Genomic DNA, 18,533 nt, shown 5'->3' on the forward strand with positions numbered 1-18,533 from the left:
CGGCCGCCCCGCGCAGCCCCCGCGCTTGCCTCCGCCCGCCGGCTCCTCCCCGCGGCGCTGCCGCCGCCTGCCCGCGCGGCGCGGCGCCCGGCGCGGCTCCAACTGCCGCTGTGGGAGCGTCCGCGCCCAGCGAGAGCGCGGCCCGGCGGGCGGGGCGGGGGCGGGGCCGCGCGGGGAGGAGCGCGGCCAATCCCCGCGCGCGGGGGGCGGGGCCTGGGGCGGGGCCTCCCGCCCGCCATTGGCGGGGCCCCAGGCGGGGGCGGGGCTGCTGGCGCGCGTGCCGCGGCGGGGCGGGAGGCGGCGCGCGGGGCCGGTTCCTCCGCGCTGTGAGGGAGGGAAGGGGACGCCCTGGGGAGACCGGCCCCTGCCGAACCGCCGAGTTACACGTAAATAAACGAACACAGCGGAAACCGGTGCTTGGTAGGGTTTTCCCCGGGGCTCACCCCTCAGAAACACCCGCAGATCCTCCCCGGCACCACCTTCCCGCCCTCAAAACTGCCCCTCCCGGCCGCCAGGTGAACAGGGGCACGGCGCAAGCGTTCCGCTTCCCCCCCCCAGCTCTGAAGCAAGGCAGGCAACCCTCGGACTGCATAGAAGTGCTTTATTACACTTATTTGAACAAAGTAATTGCGATAAGGCATGGGGGGTTACATGCAAAGGCAGGGGTCAGGGATGCACTCCTTCCCCCCAGGAAACTAGAACTGCAGCCAAAGTTCCAGGTTCTGCTTGCATACAGGGGCATTCATCGAGTGGAAATGAAATTTCAGAGTTACATTAACGTTTAACGTTTATTTGTTCAGGACGCAGCTCCTCTGCAGCAGAGATGTGACTGTGGGAAGCACGAGCGGGGCTGAAGAGAGCAGCACCAGGGCTTGAAGACCAAGTCACCCATTAACTTCCAGGAAAAAGAAAAAATTGCCTTTCACTACCACAGCTTTAGGAACCCAGAGAATTACTGTGTTGTCCAAATCGTTAAATTCAACGTTCATTAAATATCAGTTCATTAAATATTAGATCTCCTGCATATAAGCCCACTGGCTTTAAAATCCTATCACTTTCATGAAAGAATACAATATACCACATTTTCAGTCCCACATCTGATTTTATGCCATACATGAATACCAAAAGATTCTGAAAGCCTCTCCCAAGTAGTGAGCATCTGCCCTACTTGTCACTGACAATGTCTCTAGCAATAAGCTCCTTCATTATTTCATTGGTACCACCATAGATGGGCTTAACACGGGCATCAACAAAAGCTCTGTGGGGAAAAAAAAACAAAGCAAGGACTGATTAAAAACGTCTCAGAAGGGACAGACAAGCAGAAGAAAAATGTTACATTTTACATTTGAAGATCCTTTTTTTCAAAGTATGCCATTCCCATTTTCAAGTTCACATTTTCAGAGAGGCTTCACCTAGATAAAATCTTCTACCTTTCCATACTGTGCCAAACAAAGCATTTGGTCCTTTTCCCAGGGCTTTTGTTTACCTTGTGAAGTCTGCACTATCACCCCTAATTAAAGAATGGATTAAAGCACTGCAATACCAGACTCCTACCACTTTCCCCCAATTCTTGCTCCCTCCTTTCTTCACATCACCTGAGCATTAGCCACAAGCCCCTTCACCCACCCTCACAGCCCACAGCCCAGAAGAGTCTGCAGGAACTGACAGACCCAGGTGTCCTTTTGTTGAGAAAACAACTCCTGCAGAGCCCGATAGTTATCGTGGTAATTTGCTCTAATGCCCTGGCCTGTCCGATCCTGTCAAGAGGATTGCTAAAGGGGCTGTCAGTTCTTGCTTTGAGGTGGGACTCAAAAACATCTTGGGAGAAAAAGAAAATGCCAACTGGTTCCACGTTTGCTGGCTACAGCCTTCTTCTGCCACCAGCTCCACTTGGGCCAGCAGCCAAATCACTGCACACAGCCAAACCATTTCCATCCTCATGCTGGAACCAGCCCCAGTACACACACAGCTGGTGACAGCACACAGGATGATGACAGCGTGCTTTTTCCATCTTAATTCTGCTTCATTATACAGAGAGCAGCCCGGGAGCAATGCTCTAGAATCATGAGTGTTGCTGAAGCACAGGGATAATAAATCCCTGTATGGACAACTACAGCACACAGAGATAAGCAGGGGTTCGAGGACACCCTGAAGAGGACTTGCTGGCCTTCCTATTTAATAAGATAGGGTGCCTAACACTCAAAAGTAGTACTCAAAAACATGCAGGAAAAAGTTACTTTAAAGCAACATTCCATACTCTTTATTCTGTATTAAGAATTAATACAAACCCCTAAGCCTACCCAGTTAAAGAAATTAAAGTTAACTGCGTATGACAACTGCACAGCAGTCCTGATGGTAGAATCAGCAAAACCAAATTACCCCCTTTCTGAAAAAAAAAAACAAAACCAAAACCAAACCACCACCAACATAACCACTGAAATCTCTGCTGCTATTAGTGTGGCAAAGGGCACGTACACAAAAGGAAAGAAATCTTCCCAGATAATATACAAGGTAACATGAAATACTACCATAAATGTCCCTAAACTCATCAAGTAAGCAAAAAATGGGAATGGCACACTCTTCCCTATATATAATTCTCTTAGATTTTTCATTTATAAAGGTGTAAAAAACTGAATGTAGCTACTCATACTCTTGATTAGGCACCTTGTTATTCTGTAGTATTACAAAACATTTAGGCCGACCAACGTGTTATCTTTCCTTTTAGATGTATGAATTTTATTTCAGATAAAGACAACTAGCTCCCCTCATTTTTGCTTTCACATTGCTTCTCTTTTTTTTTTTCAATTAACTTTTTCTTCCAGAAGAGCAACTTCTGTTTTGTGAAAAAGAAGTAATAACTGCTGAACAGCTTCTGAGTAATTTGGAGAATCAAAACAAAGCCTTCCTGCAGACCTCTGCCCAGTGGATCACCTTTCAATAAACACCATGGGAAAATGAACAGTAAATCAGTACTAACACAAAACAACTGACAAGGAGACGTAAAGGAAGTGTCTCGTTTTACTTTTGTGGTAATCTCTCTCATCATTCAAGCCTGAAATGTTACACTTACTTTGCAATTGGATACTCCCACATGTACCCCCATCCTCCGTGCAGTTGCACACACTGAGTAGCTACGCTGTTTTGGAGATCAGAACACCTTAAATGGTCAAAGAGAAATTTGTTTTTTAGAAGGATGTTTTGCTGTGAAATGTTACTGAAGATACAGACAAGTTGGCAAGACAAAAACATGACCAAACTTTGTAGTCTATATAACTGATCTTAAATGATGGCCACTAAAATACTTCCTCTTATGAGGGACCTTTTGTTCATCCTGCACCATTGGCAAGAAATTAATACACTCAGCTGAAGAGTATTAAGATGTTTTCTCCTTATGGAAGAGTTTTTGGAGAAGGAAAGCTTTTGGAAAAGACAAAGCTTGTTTACCTTTCTCACAGGCCAGGAGATTTTTCTTTATCGAATCCCCCAGCTGTGTCATAAAAACAGCAGCATAGGCTTCTACCCCCCAAACTAGTAAAAAGCAGGATGCTCTTTGAATATAACCATTACCTGGAGATCATGTATTTTCTTCAATAGATTTATAGTTTCCAGTTTTCAGAAACACTAATTCTTAAACAGGATTGCCCACTTCAAAATATTTTATTATTCCAATATAAAAAAATACCTTTAAAAGCATTTCATTTTGTCAGTCTTCCCTCGACAACACGACAGACCATGTCATTTACAGTTGATGCCCTGTATCTCAGCTTCTGGAAAGCTACATAATTGATGATATTTCAAACACTCAATGAGAATTACATGGAAGAACCCACAGGATTTCAGCTGCACTGCAAGCTCAAGGTAAAGTTGAAATAGATGAAAGCCACGTTCTAAACACCCGACTTCCACAGTGGCAACAGAAGTAAAGAAAATGCCAATTGAAGTCAACTGGTTCTCTTGGAATAATTCAAGAGTCCTTTTATCCAAACCATCCTCCACCCTGGCCAGTTCAACCCTTACAGTTTATTATACCAACTTCAAATCCACAACTGTGAGCTACCACAACTGTCTTCTCAAAGTGTTTAAAAATTCATTTAGCTACATGGAACAACCTGTCACCAGAAAATTAAGACCTACAGACCTTGAATCAGATATAGGAAAAAAGAACTAAGTTTTACAGTTCTTCAAAGCTCAATTCAATACACTGACTGAGCAAAAGGTTTGAAGCAAAATTAACTGGAGATAGCCTCCTGAAACAGTAGGAAATAAAACAAATCTCAATTCAAGTGTTTTCTAGACCATGAAAAGGAGTTTTACGGTAGGGAGCCACAAGAACTCCATTAGGGAAAGAGGAAATTCTAAATGGAATGTGGCACTAACATCTGGGAGGGTGGGGGAGCTTCAAACACCTCACTTCAGGAAAATTGTTGAGGAACAAAGTGTGTAACTGAGTTGGCACTGGTTGTTTCCTCCTCCTTGAAACTAAATGTCTCTGCTTATGCACCTGGTACTTCTAGGTAATCACTGCCAGCAACAGCACTCCAAAATCCTTCCTTTCATGCTAAGCATTCTCTCTAGATTCCCTTAGTATTCTCTGTTCATTTCCTCTATACTTACTTTTAAAAGCCTAGAATCTGTAAACATGTGCATCTTCCATTAAATTATTTGTTCACGTCTGATGTAGTTTTTTTCCTCCCATCTTTGCAAGGGAAATACAACTATGCACATTCATGTGCCACTATCTCAGATCCTTCCACTCATCTAACTTTCTCTGGTAAAACCTAAGTTAACAGATAACCCCACCAAGTACAGGGAGAGGGAGGAGGAGTCGTGGCCAATAAAGGAAAGCAGTTCTTAGCCTCAGTTACAGCAATAGCTGCAGCCAACTATTTCTTCACCAAACCAGGTCACTTCAGAAACTGGCTGGGCCAAACAGCTATTGCTAAGTAACATGAACTAGAAGAGCATAATAGGAGCTTCAAATAAACCTATGCTTTTTTAAAAAAGCTCGAAAGAAATACCACCCCCTTAAAAAAACCCAAAACAAACAACCAAAAGAAAACAAAACACACCCAACAACAATCTGCTACAGGGAAATGTGAATATTTGTCTAATATCAATGAAGTACTGACATTTACTTGAAGCTAAAGCTGAGTCCTGATCTTGTTATTAATGGAAGCCTATTTTAAAAGCATGATGTTATTCTGAAATTGACCTGCTTAACCAACACCAGTTTTGAACACAACTAAGATTCTGGGTGACTACATGATTGAAGTTCAAGTTACTGGTCTCTGTTAGAAGCTGACTATGCTGTTATTATTAATCAGATAGTCATTTTATCTTTCCATTAGATCAGAACAGTTCAGTGTTTTTATTATGAGACTCCTGTCAAGACCATGCAAGCAGCATTTCCCAGTTCCTTGAAGCACATACCAGTACTTGGCCATGGAAGCGGTGGCAGAGTCCAGGCGTTTCTCCGCATGCAGCTGCAAACAGTTGTCCATGAAAGCTCGGCCCACACAAATCTGTGTTTTCATTTCTGCCAGCTTGTGCTGTACTGTCTTATTTTGGCAGTGGACAGAAGAGGCAGAGGGAAGAAAGACCACAAGTAGTATAGTTTTCAAGTTATATTTCAAGTAGAAAGTGGAGAGTTTTCTAAAAGGATTTCTGTTAGAAATCACCATTTCAGACAACATTGGCTCTGTACATCAAAGGAAAACTTACTTTTGACACAACTACAGCCTTACCCACCTCATTACAGAAAAGTACTGCCCTTTACTATTCAAGTCAACTCAAAACATGACATTAAGAGAAAAAAAACAGCCTGAAAATACAAATCCCTAGAGAGTGCAGAGCAGGAGGCTCTGGGCATTCTGTCACTCTCAGCTCCCTCTTGTGGGGCAATGTCCCTTCGCTCTCTACAGCCACTCACTTCCCCAGTTATAAGAAAGATTTCAACATCTACTGGATGGATTTTTAAAAGTATTCAGTTCTTCAGAGCTTAAGTGATATTAGAGAATCATCCTGGTTGGAAAAGACCTTCAAGATCATCAAGTCCAACCATAACCTTAAATATGAGAAGAGACAAGCAAAACCAATTGAAATTTTAGACTACTAGCAAGTTTTCCAACACTGAGGTCTGTCACACTGGAAAAGTTTCTAGATAAAAAATGTTAAAATCCATCACTAGGGTTATATAAAATCAGACCAGGCAAACATACTGATGTTTTCTTGTCATTCTGGTAGGGAGGGGATAAAAACACCACCCAGAAAAAAAAAAAGTGTCTTATGTCAATAAGAAAATTGTGTAACCAGAACAATTCTATGACTCTCTTGACAATAAATATAATTGGCCAGTATGCTACAATTGCAAAGAAAAGATTTGATTTCAAATGCTGTTCTGTGGCAAGACTAAGTGAATTAGGAAAGGAAGAGCTCTATTATTTGCACATTCTAGTTATCAGCAACAAAAAAACTGAAGAGATAGAAAGAATGGATTATTTTTTTGCAAAAATAGACTTAAGTCTATTATTAAGTCCACAAAAACAATAGAATTAAGTTTACTGGCCACCTGGTGGCTGGCAGTGGGTTAGCTAGAAAATACTATACTGGCTGTCTGCAGTGACCTACTACAACAATTGTGAAGTACCTGAAAAAAGGTAAACATTTATTTCTGCATATACTAAATTCCATGTGGAATTACGGATTTCTGAATGTTAACCTGACAAACAGATGAAGACTAATTTTCTTAAAGATACCCACAGACACCTAGCTTCTAAAGGTCCTAATTCTGCTGCTATTCACAACAACTAAAGACTTGATTTTGACAAAGGAATCCTCAAGACTTTGAAACATACCTATTTCTTTTTTTAAGTATTTCAAAAGTATATAAGAGAAGGACAGTCAACATCTTCTAACCCATATGAGTCACTTCTATCCTGCAAAAGCAAACATGCAGGAGCTTGGTCTGGCTCAGCCCCAACAGCTAATGTTGTTTTCACAAAAACTGCAATGTCACAATCCTGCAGGAAGCAACATCTGTTTCATGACTGCAACAAAACAGTGTAGGCATCAAGGTCTCAAAATACAATTGACTACCACTGTCAGGAGTGAGGTGCTCTCAGAGAATGACCTGACAGTTTCATATGCAGTCACCTAAATACCCAGCTACCTGAGTAATGTCATTACCATGCCCATAAAGCTGAACACAAACACCTCTGCAGACACACAAGCAGTCAGGTCGCTGCCTGGGAGCCCCCATCAGCATCACAGGTCATTTTGCTGCAGAAGCACAGTACCTGCATGTGCACCCAGCTCATCTGTAGGATTCCAGGCAGGTACAGAAATACATGCAGGTGTAACAGACCTTGTGATTAGGACCTCTGGCAGTAAAATGCAAGTCTAAGGGCAACAAGATAATTTTCCTTCATCAGCAGCAAAAAGCCAGTATAGTTTCTGCCTGCACATTTCAACTTCAAAAGCAGCATTGTGGGAGGTACCTAACTCAACAGTAAAATATATACATTAAAGCTTTTTTAGTGTTGCTTTTTAAAGTGTTTTTGTATTTCAAAAATAGCCAATGCAAACCACAACCACAGCCAAACAGTGAAACCTGTGCAAAAAATCCTTTGAAAACAGCAGAGATTCTCACTTGCTCACATTTCAGACACACAGATGCAAAATAAATGCACCCTGCCATCTGTACACCATTCTCTCAGTTCAAGCTCACCTGCAAGTGTGCAACTGTCTTCCCAAATGCTTTTCTTTGCTTCACATAATTCCTTGTTTCTTCAAACATGAATTCACAACCAGCAAGAGCCATATCAGCAATCAGCAGTCTTTCCTTTTGAAACACAAAGTACAGAATGCACTTGAATTAGTCCTACCTTTCTCCATATTAGATGCACAACTGGGACACAGATGTGCCATGTTGTTCATCAAGAGAGGGGGTAGAAGTCACATTAAGTACCAAACCAGACACACTGCATTACTGAAATTACTGAGTGGGACAAATGCCTTGTTGCCTGAAGCTCCGTTTTAAGTCATTTTCAGGGTTAATGCCTTAGCACAACAATGACTCAATAGCTACACATGAACCACAGGATTCTTACTGACTGAAAAATTCACACTGAATTATGTTTCAGTTATTGGTTTTCACTGCTCAGTTTGAACAACTGTCTTTAACAATTTCTATAGGACACCTCTAGAAATAAAACAAAACCTAGAAAGAAACTAGTTTTTTCTTCTTTATAAGATGTTGAAAAACAGAAACTAAGTACAGAACAATTACTTTCTAACACCACTGAAATCATCTGATGTATCACACTGAACCTGCTCATGAGAGCATCTGTTTCTTGAAAGTAGTAAAGTATCTCCTTTGATCAGGTTTCATATTTACAGTATAAAATGAAATAAACATAATCCCTACCACATGAGGTAAACACAGTCATCTTTTTGACAAAGTACAACCACATTGTGAAAAATCACATTGTGTCTTTGTCCTTCCCAGTAATTCCAAAACTTTGTAAACTGTTATTTCCAATAGGAAGGTATTTTGACAATTAAACAAACTCTTCACTTTACTACAAAGTTCCTTATATATTTAATATGCTTCTACTAGTAGGAGAACAACAGTGCTTGCTTTCTTCTTTCACGAGAACGAAAAATGCATCAGAGACCTCCAAGCTGTATTTAATTTATTAAGCAAAGTGATCCCATGCTAGAAGCACAGAAGAAAACTGCGCTATTTTCTTTTAAATACACTAACCAAAGCTCATGTTCTTTGACAGTTGGGATGCTGATTAAGATACCTACCTTTGAGCTGGTGTGATATCAACATTTTTGCCAATGCACAAAATCATTGCACTTCTATCACCAGGAACCACATGCTTCAGATAAAAAGCAGAAGCATCAACACAACTTGGGCTGCAGACACTCCGATTCTCGGCCCGAGACAGCTCCCCACAATACATCATTAAGACTAAAGCAGATTCTTGCCACGACAACAATTGCCTGTATATACAAACAGCAAACATCCATATTCCTCTTACCTGAGGGAGCTCTGCCATCAGATAATAGAAGCCTTTGTTCTCTTTTCCAAGCAAGGCACTGGCGGGCAAGCGCACATCTTCAAAAAACAGCTCTGCTGTGTCCTAGGAGGATGGTAATGCAACAGTTCACAGCCTGACCTTCTCATCTCTTCATCACACTTCTATTGCTTCATTCTTTCTCTTGCTATTGTGTACTTTAACTTGAAATTATAGAATCATTTAGGTTGGAAAGGTCCTCCAGTGGTCATCTAGTTTATCTCCTACTCAAAGCAGCTCCAGCAAAGCAAGCAGCTGAGAGCTTTGTCCAGTTATGCCTTCCAAAGCTCCAAAGAGGAAGGCTCCATGACCTCTGGGCTCCTGTTCCAGTGTCTAATCACTTTTATGGTGAATTTTGCTGAATACCTACTTAAAATATTCCTTAAAGTAATTTGTGTCCCTTTCACTGTGCTCCTGTAAGAAAAAATCTGGCTTCACCATCTCTACAGCCAACTGTCAGGTAGCTAAAAGACAGTAGTAAAATCCTGTCCTTCATGGCATCTTCTGAGTGAAAAATTCAGCTTCCTCAGCCTCTCCTTGCACATCGCATCCTTCTGACCTCCACAGGCCAACTCAGCAGACATACTTTGCACGTTTACTGCTTGTGCTCTAAAACCTAAGAGCCTGAACACCACCACAGTTCTACTTCATATTTATTTAGCTAGCGCCACACAACCAGCCGTTTTAGACTTCTTCCCAGTCTCTTACACTTGATGGGTTGTATGAACTCACTTGAGCTTTCAGGCCGATTTTGTTCAGCTTGCGTCCTTTGATGAAACCTTTTGTTCCATTTTCCACCAGAAAAAGGCTGATCCCATGAGCAGGAGATGGGGCTTCCCTGTTTGTAACCGCAACCACGATCACTACATCGCACATCCAGCCATTAGTGATAAACACCTGTGAAAAAAATGCAACTTGGAATAAAGCAGCAAGCCAGGTGGATGGTAGTTAAGAGATCATCAAGCAGCAGAAAGAAAAATCCCATTGACACTTCAACAGGTGAACTGAAAGCCAAAGTTTAAATGTCCAGAAGAATTTTAAGCTTTCTGAATTAAATGCTTTGGAACAAGGTTGATAAAAAGAGGAATTAGTTTGACAGGTCTTGTGTAGGTCAGAAGCATGAAGTTAAAGAATTCACAGATCTGTATTTTTTGTCTGTCCCCTGACAAAGAAGGAATGTGGTACTGAATTGACACAGGTTCTCTTTTCTAGAAATTAACAATGTGTAACATGTGAAGCTATTGATGGCTTCTTGTCACAATTGCTTACTATAATCCTGTAGAATGCCTCATGAACCTGCTAATGTCACCTATCTTAACTCCAGCAAAAGAAATGAGCTATCAGTCCTGCTTAGCTTCAGCTCTGCAGCATGAGTCCCTCATGAACACCTCTATGTACATATTCCCTTGCACACACTCTCACCACTTGAAATTCTGCTAAGGCCAGAAGTCTGTCAGCACCATATTATTAGCAGGAATACAAATGAATGAGAGAAAGAAGGTTAAGACATTGCATAGTTTTAAAGACATAACCCACAAAAAAACCCCAAAACTGGAAAGACTAGGGTGAGACACTAACAATGGTGCACACCCTTCCCTGTCTAATTGCATTCAGCTCCCAAAGACTATGAGCAGTATCTGTGTCTGTTCACTCACCTTACTCCCATTAAGAATCCAGTCACTTCCATCCTTTTTTGCATGTGTTCGTATTCCCTGCAAGTCACTGAAAAGAAAATTCAAGAGGTCCCTCAAGAACTATTCCAGCAGCTGCAATTTGTGTCTTGATTTCTACCTGGTATAAAATAAGGTAGATTTTATACCAGCCAGGTACAGACTCAGTGAAAATGCACACAGGGATAATGAAACACCGTGAAAAGGCTGAGAGCGTAACAGAAACCACAGACATGCTACAGCCAGGGATGATAAATCTATGCAACTGAACAAGAGCATGAGGTTCTGTTTTAACCATCTGCTTGTGGAGGGTGGTGTAATACAAGCACTGACACCAGGAGGTCTGCATCCCCTTACATCAACATGCCTTAGATGGCAACCAGAAGACAAATCCAAATCCTCTCAGCAGGCCCAGCTCTGAAGAGGAGGCTCTGTAAAAAGCCACCAGGCAACATCTACCATCATGTAGAAGCATGATGCCCACAGGTTTTGCTCTTGACCTGTCCCCGTTTTGCAAGTCAGCCAGATGAGCTGTGCCTGCTCCAAATATGGGCTGTCTGCCTTTCAAGAAGGATGGCCAAGGAGGGACATTTCTCTGTTTGAAAGGATTCAGAGGAAAGGAAATAAGGTGTTCTATTCCACAGCAAAAGCTAATAGTAAAGTCTAGTCCTCTTTACCAAGCTAATTTTCTCCTGACTACATTTCATATTAAAAATATGTTCATGTAACAACCAAGTTAATAACTATAAACCCAGAGCACAGAAGGAAACACAAAACCTATTTGCCCACCATGGCATGATCCTGAAACTGATTCTGAGCAAGTAACTTGAAATAAAAAATCTCTAATAAAGTATCTGTATGTAACACTTGTTTTTTGAGGTACTGCCTAACCCAGGATTCTGTCTAGTCATTAAGATGACCATATAACCCAGAGGGTTAGAAATTTTTTTCCCCTATGTGCTACCTATTGATTTAAGCCTACTGTTTTAGTACTTACCTGCCAGCCCCGGGTTCTGTCATGGCTATAGCTCCAATACACTTGCCTGCAACCATGTCAGGGATAAAGCGTTTAATCTGTTCTTCAGAGCCATAGTTTGCAATGTAGGGCATGACTATGTCTGAATGAAGGCTGAATCCTGGGCCAGTACAGTTAACATACATCCTTGTGGAGAGGAAAAAAAAAAAAAAAAAAAGGACTTCAAACAGAAAGACAACAAAGATTTAAACACTTAACTTTACACTACAACAGACCCAACCCCACCACACAGACATCTCAAGACACAATCTGAGCTTGTGCTACTGTTATTTAAATAATGGACTTTGACAACCAAATGTGTGTATAACCTTCCAGAATAATTAAATGCTTCCCCCGGTCAGAAGTCCCAACAGTGGAGGATAAGGACATGTTACTTGAACCATCATCTGGGACACTTAAAACAAGAGGCATTTACGTATGTCTGAACTATCCTTCCCATGAGAAGGATAACACTGCTTTCTGTAAACAAGCATGTTCCATGATGAGGACACCTTGTGGAAAAAAACACAGTCTCTTGATAACATCATTGAAATTCTTCCAGAAGTGTTTAGTACTTACTGCTCCTCCCAGACCACAGCTGAAGAGAGAATATCTGCCCCGATGCCTCCATGTTTTTCAGCAATAGCAACACCCAGCAAACCCTGTTGTCCAGCCTTCTGCCAGAGCTCCCTGCTCACCTGGCCATCCTTCTCCCATCTGCAAAATGAACACAAGAACAGTCAGGCATCAAATCTCCCATGTGCTACTGTTTAGTTGTCATGGGTGCTGCTTCACACTCGAACACTCACAGCCAGTTTCACCATGTAGGAAGACACCTTCAGTCTGACCAACAACATGTAAGGCAGACAACTACATTTTGCAGCTAAGAAGCAGTGGCTTAATAATGGGTTTTCTACTCTTCAAAGTCCACTGGTGCCTTTGGCATTACAAGTGCACTACCTGCACAACAAGTTTGCACTCCTGCTTCCACATATAACCCGACATGTCTATTAGACTTGTTATGAAAGGTACTGCTGCCTACAAGCCTGAGTACCAGACTGGTATTTAGGAGATTCAGCCACCCCATCTGGGTAATTAAAAGCAGGTCTTCATCTTTCTGACATTTTCCCCGTGTACAAAATGAGTATAACACATCATTATCTTTCAAGAAAGATTTCAGCTCCGCCAATGAGAACTGCTTTGAAAGAGCAAAGGATCAGCACATGAGTCACTTTCCTACAAAAATTGGTCTCTGGGCACTTACTACACATCAGTACTGTATCTTGGTAAACTACTGCTTTAAGGAGGCTTGAAGTTTGTATATAGCTAGTCAAAGCATATCTGCTGACAGTTTGCAAAACTTTAACACCACAGGAATCACTGATTCTTGGAAAAGCAGTGACTCTATAGAGCTTACAATTTCAACAGAAAGCTGGATGGCCCTCAATGGCCCAGCCTTTTTTTTAAGAAGTCTTTTCTTTCTTTTAACTCCAATTTAAAAATTCTACGGCAGATGACTTATATCAGAGCCACTCCTCTGACACACCTATGTGCAACAGAGCTATACCTCAGCATCTCACCCACAGTGAGCAGAGTTCTCATCATACTTATTTAAGCTCATCCCAAGAGCTTTTGCTCCTACAAATTCCTGTCTCTGCCCACCACAGCTGCTTCTCCTCCTCACACTAATGCACAACTGCATTGAGTGATGCCACATTTGTCTCTTCATATCAGTCCAGCCAATTAATAGACTATGCCTGAAGCCTCCTTGTTTATTTGAAAGGTGCAAGAACAGAATGGTTCATAGCTTGCTGAAGTGATGCAAGAACACAAGTCCAACTTGTTCCAGCCTCTTGAGGAAATCGTGTCAGCAAGCTGGCAAACAGGATCGTCAGTACCTGTTCACAAACCTGCACTGGAAGACATTCTAATAAAGGTTGAGGGAAAACCTCCGGGTTTGTGGACAGAATAGGATCGCACAGTGGAAGAGCGCAGTACTTTGAGGTTGTGGTTTGAGGATGAAAAAAATAGTCAGCAAGTATTCTGATGCAAGCTGTTTCCATTGCCTCCTGCTGTTCATTTCTGTCCCCGAGCCACATCACCCCACCCACTCCATTGTGCCATCTCAACTGTTTGTGGATACACAATGGGAGCTGCATCAGGCAACTCATCTAGCAGCATGATTTAAGACTAAGCCCTTCACTACCTCCTGGTGTTTTCGAAGGAATGTAGTAACTAAAGATTGCCTAAGACACTACTGCATCTTAATGCTTTCTGTTACAAAAAACATGTTCCAAGTTGATTTATTTTCCTCTCCCAAATCTAATGTCATTGGATACAGCTAAATAAGGGCAAAAAACACCCTTCAGCTCCAGCTGAATAGAAGCACAACACTTCTACTCTGTGCAGAAGACAACACATTTCCCCAGGGGCAAAAAAGATAAAAATTTAAATAAGGACATTCTGTGCAAGTTTTTTTCGCAATGCATAATCCATCTTACTATACTACAGGTACCATACTTACAAAATCTACTGCAACCTAAGCTTGATGCCATGTCAATGCTTTTTTTGGATGACAGGAGTACGACAGTGTGTGAACTGAATTATCTCCGTAATTCTAACCCCAAGACACCAGTGTCAGACTTACTGACTATAAGCAGGGACACTTCTGCTGCAACCCTGCAAACTGCATTTGTCTGCTCACAGGCCTAGGAGGACAATGCTAGATTGCCTACACTGAAGCTCATGGAATGCAGTGAATTGTGATTACATGTGTTTGTTCTTTTCACGTATGATTTCCATAAGCAGGCTTGTTTTGATTGAACCAATTTGAAATAGAAAGCTTGCAAGTGAAAACAAAAAGCCTCTTTATCCTGTCACCTTAAAGATAACAGCCCAAAAAGGATTTGGGGAGAAAAAAAGGCATATTATTTGACAAACCAGTGTTTAAGGGGCATCTTACTCTGCATGAAAAGGAAGCACTTCTTCCTGAAAGAACTTCCTGGCACTCTCCCTGAAGATATCATGATCTGAAGAGAAGATCCTCCGAGTACCTATATCAACCAAGCTTTTAGCAGAAGATGGCTCTGGGCGCTTCGTGCCATGCTGTTCAGTTTGCAGGGGACTGAAAAAGACAAGTGAAAGCATCTTTCAGGACACAGGCACCCCCATTTACTTAACCCTTTCGAAAGAAATACCTGTGCTGTCAAACACAGTTCCCATGCCAAGCCTAGCAAATTATTAGGTCCAAAGGATTCCCACTGTAAATATAAAAACCTAACACATACTGTACTTTATTAGGCTGTAAAAGCAGATAAAGCAGGAGTGGTTTGTCCTATATGCTTCATATAAACTAAAAACAGTAATAATACATACACAGATAAGAGGATAATGTTTCTGTTCATTAGTGATGATAAAAATCATCACTGCCTTCTCCCCCTGCCCCACAGCCTCCAAAACACAATTCAGCTCAATTTGAACTGAGGTGCTAACTTCTTGACTAACTGTGACCTGCTCTGGCAGAGGAGCTGGACTTTATGATCTCCAGAGGCCTCTTCCAACCCCTACCATTCTGTGACTCTGTGGGGTTTGTTCATTCTTTACACGTCACCCAAAGTCTCAAAACAGCAAATCCGTGACACTGAAAATTCACACACTCAAAAGTACAGCATGGAAATGTACCCTCTGAGGGTTGCACTATTCTCTGCAATATCACTTATATCATCTGCACAGTTCTACCCTTGAAAAGAATACTTCCCAGTTCCTTCTAACTTATGTAATTTTCTTGTACAGGGAAGGCTAATCCTCCCAACCCTCTAATTAAAAAAAAATACATAAAAATAAAATCCTTCTCTAAAAAAAAAAAAAAAAACAAACCAAAAAACTGAAACAGTGGTAGATGTCAGTAGATGGAACCACACAAGGAAAGTACAATTACAAAATAACAAGGAAAGGTTTAAAGCTTTTGTAGAGGTTTGGAATATCAAGGATGACATGCTACTTCAAGGCTGAAATGAAAATTTACATCTTGTTATATTTGGCTCCTTGACTTGTTTTTATTTTATTGCTGCCAAAAACAGAAGTTATAAATACAGGGCTGAGCTATAGTAAATAGAAAAGGCATTTGCTGTTCCTTGAACTATTTTGTTCACCTCTCCCGAGTTCCTCAGCAAAGTAATTGTGTGTAGATCCAGAGAGCTCACCTGAGCATACACTTACTTACCCCATGACAAAAAATAAGGTCTTTATTTCCTGCCACATGAAGTTACTCACACTCTACCTTGTGCAAAAGGATTAAACACCCCTGAAACACAACCTCTATTTGCTTCTAGAGGTATGTGGAAGAAACAGGCCCCTGCAACCTTCTCGTTCAGTGTTTTGTACGCTCAAACGCAGGCTTCCCATGACAGCTGCACAGCGTCCCTCCCAAAAGCTTCACCTTATTTTTAAAGGCATTCAAGAGGAATCCGAGCTTTCCTGCAGACCACCCTCGGTTGAACTGCAGCTCACAGCCCCCTTAGCGCAGAGGAAAGGGCCGGGCTGCTCCCTCACACCACCCACAGCCCCGCCAGGCAGAACCGCCAAATCAGACGAGGGCTGAGCTCGCTCCTGCTCCCCCAAACCCCCCCGTTCCCCGAGCCCCAGCACCCTGCTGCCGCGGGGGGAGGGAGCGGGAGCGCGTCCAGCCCGTCACCTGCGGACACCGCGTCCCTCGGCGCGGGCAGCATGTGGAGCAAAGGTCACCCCGCCGCGGGGACGCACAGGGCTCCCCAGCCTGCCGGGTTTGGGGGCTCGGGGGGGCTCCCGGCCCTACCGAGCACAGGGGGGGGGGGCTCCCGCCGCACCCCGAGGCTCTCAGGAGGCTCCCCAAGCATAAATACGCACCGGGGGAGCCCCAGACATAGGCGCCCGGGGGAGCCCCTGAGCTCCCCAGCCGCCCCGCGGCCCGCGCAGCCCCCCGCGCAGCCCCCCGCGCAGCCCCCCGCGCAGCCCCCCGCGCAGCCCCCCGCGCAGCCCCCCGCTCACCTGGCCTGCGCGGAGAAGGCGCGGGGAGCGGCGCCCCGCAGCAGCGCGCGGGCGCTGAGCAGCCGCGCCGCCATTTTGAGGCCCGGCGGGGCGGGGCGGCCTTAAAGGGCGAGCCCGGCGCGGTGACAGCAGCGGGCTGCGAGCGCGTAGGTGTTACGTGTCTCATGGTTGTTACCGGTCGTTCTTCCTTGGGTAGTTGTGCGGTAGCTTCTCGTTTTCGCCGGGGTCGCTTCTCCCCTCGCTGTGCCTGGCGAGTGGGTGGGTTTCTGCTGCCCAGACCCCCTCGCAGTGCGCACCTGGGGCGTCACCCCTGCTCCTGCCTTCCTGCCGTTGTAAATCCCTTCCGATACGTGTCTGGTCTGATACTGGGGTTACGATGAAACATCAGTATGTTCGTTATCATTGTGCTAATGTAGTTTTGAAATCAGATTAGAGAGGGGAGCCGACCCGGGCACACCGGGGGAGCTGAGGGGGCCGCCAGCAGGAAGGTCACGGTTCCTCGGGGTTGGCCGGAGCCGCTCCCGGCCCCTGCGGACCCTCCCCGGGGCGGCAGCGGGGGTGGCCTCCCCTCAGGGGTGGGGCTGCCACCCCGCCCGGGTCGGCTTTCGGGGGGCTTGACGCCCCCAGCCTGGGGGGGCTCGCTTGGGCGGCGGGACCGGCCCTCGCTGCCTCCCCCGGCCCGCTGGTCGCTCCCCCGGAGAGAAGCCCCCCACGCCTTCCTGCCGCGAGGAACCTTGTGGCGGTTTCACCTGTAAACCAACACCTTTCAGCTTTTTTTTAATTATTATTTATTGTTATTTTTAGGCTGCTTCCTTCAGAAGGTGTTTTGCAATTACTACGTGAAGGGCCTTTCTAAAGGATGGAGAGAGCGATACTTGGAGGAGAAGAAAGGTGCTGGTAGTTCTTCCCCTGTTTGGCTTGTGTCTTTGCACAGCCCTGACTGGTAATAATTTCCCGAGTCAACCGTGTGGGCAAGTTTTGAGCTGTAATCGGGCATCTTTCTCTGAGAAAGGAGCTCCTGTCTGCTTCCTTCAACAACAAAACCCTGAGATACAAGTTGACCAGAAAACGGATGTCACTGTGATGGGGCTTGGGTTAAAACGACACACACTCCCCAGCAAGGGGGTTTAAAATGTCTTCCTCGCTCCCCATGGGGTGCTGGGGAACCTTCAGGTGTTGCCTGCCAAAGTCACGAGATGGCACAAAAACTGTAAGCAAAAAGTGAGCCTTTGGGCCTTCTTGTTTGCTGAGAAATAGCAGCTGAAAAGCAAAATTGTAATAGCTCAAAACACAAAGCAGATCGGCTCAGAAGATATTTTTCAAAATCTTGTTTTAAAGCTAATCATTTACTGGGAGGTGCATTGTAATAATCTGTTACAACGGGTTTTAACAGGAAAAAAACATAATAATAAATAAATCTTTCTTTTGATCGTCCCATTTTCAGCTATGATGTTCCTACACCCGAGGCCGCAAGATGGCACTACAGGAATAGCTATTCCTTTGGGATCAGCTTGCCTCTCGAAGGGTATGTGCTTTCAGTGTGTCATACTGGCAGTGCGGAGAGCTGTCTGTACTTACAGCCAGAAGCACCTGCCTTGCGAAACCGGTTGCAGCCTGAAAAGTTGCACTAATTTTTAATTTGGTAGTCTGATCTCCTGTTATATCAGAGTAGGCAAGAGGGAACCACGCAGGGACAACTGAGAGGAAACACATAAAAACGGAGTTTGGTGGGAATTGCTA

At 43.9% G+C, this 18,533-nt stretch overlaps 1 protein-coding gene across 1 annotated transcript; it reads right to left on the minus strand.

Annotated features, from left to right (window-relative positions):
* Nucleotides 1–587: 587 nt before the first annotated feature.
* On the minus strand, nt 588–16,904 carry ACADL (acyl-CoA dehydrogenase long chain). Its single transcript, XM_051623140.1, has 11 exons — nt 16,794–16,904; nt 14,731–14,892; nt 12,348–12,485; nt 11,751–11,915; nt 10,739–10,805; nt 9,816–9,980; nt 9,048–9,149; nt 7,727–7,840; nt 5,431–5,558; nt 3,071–3,157; nt 588–1,258 (listed from the first exon to the last, which is right to left on the minus strand). The coding sequence occupies exons 1-11, from the start codon at nt 16,865–16,867 to the stop codon at nt 1,165–1,167; spliced, it is 1,296 nt and encodes a 431-aa protein (XP_051479100.1). The 5' UTR covers nt 16,868–16,904; the 3' UTR covers nt 588–1,164.
* Between the last annotated feature and the right edge of the window lie 1,629 nt (nt 16,905–18,533).

This window comes from Apus apus, chromosome 6, assembly GCF_020740795.1.
Source record: "Apus apus isolate bApuApu2 chromosome 6, bApuApu2.pri.cur, whole genome shotgun sequence".
Classification (NCBI taxonomy): domain Eukaryota; kingdom Metazoa; phylum Chordata; class Aves; order Apodiformes; family Apodidae; genus Apus; species Apus apus.

What these genes read in the sequence shown, in the direction of transcription:
- ACADL (XM_051623140.1), bottom strand. Translation starts at nt 16,867, where the DNA reads ATGGCGGCGCGGCTGCTCAGCGCCCGCGCGCTGCTGCGGGGCGCCGCT. An exon ending in ACAGAACCCGGGGCTGGCAG is followed by an intron (nt 10,806 to 11,750) that starts GTAAGTACTAAA and finishes TTTTCTTTTCAG; the next exon opens with TGACTTGCAGGGAATACGAA. An exon ending in GCTTCCATGGCCAAGTACTG is followed by an intron (nt 3,158 to 5,430) that starts GTATGTGCTTCA and finishes TGACCATTTAAG; the next exon opens with GTGTTCTGATCTCCAAAACA.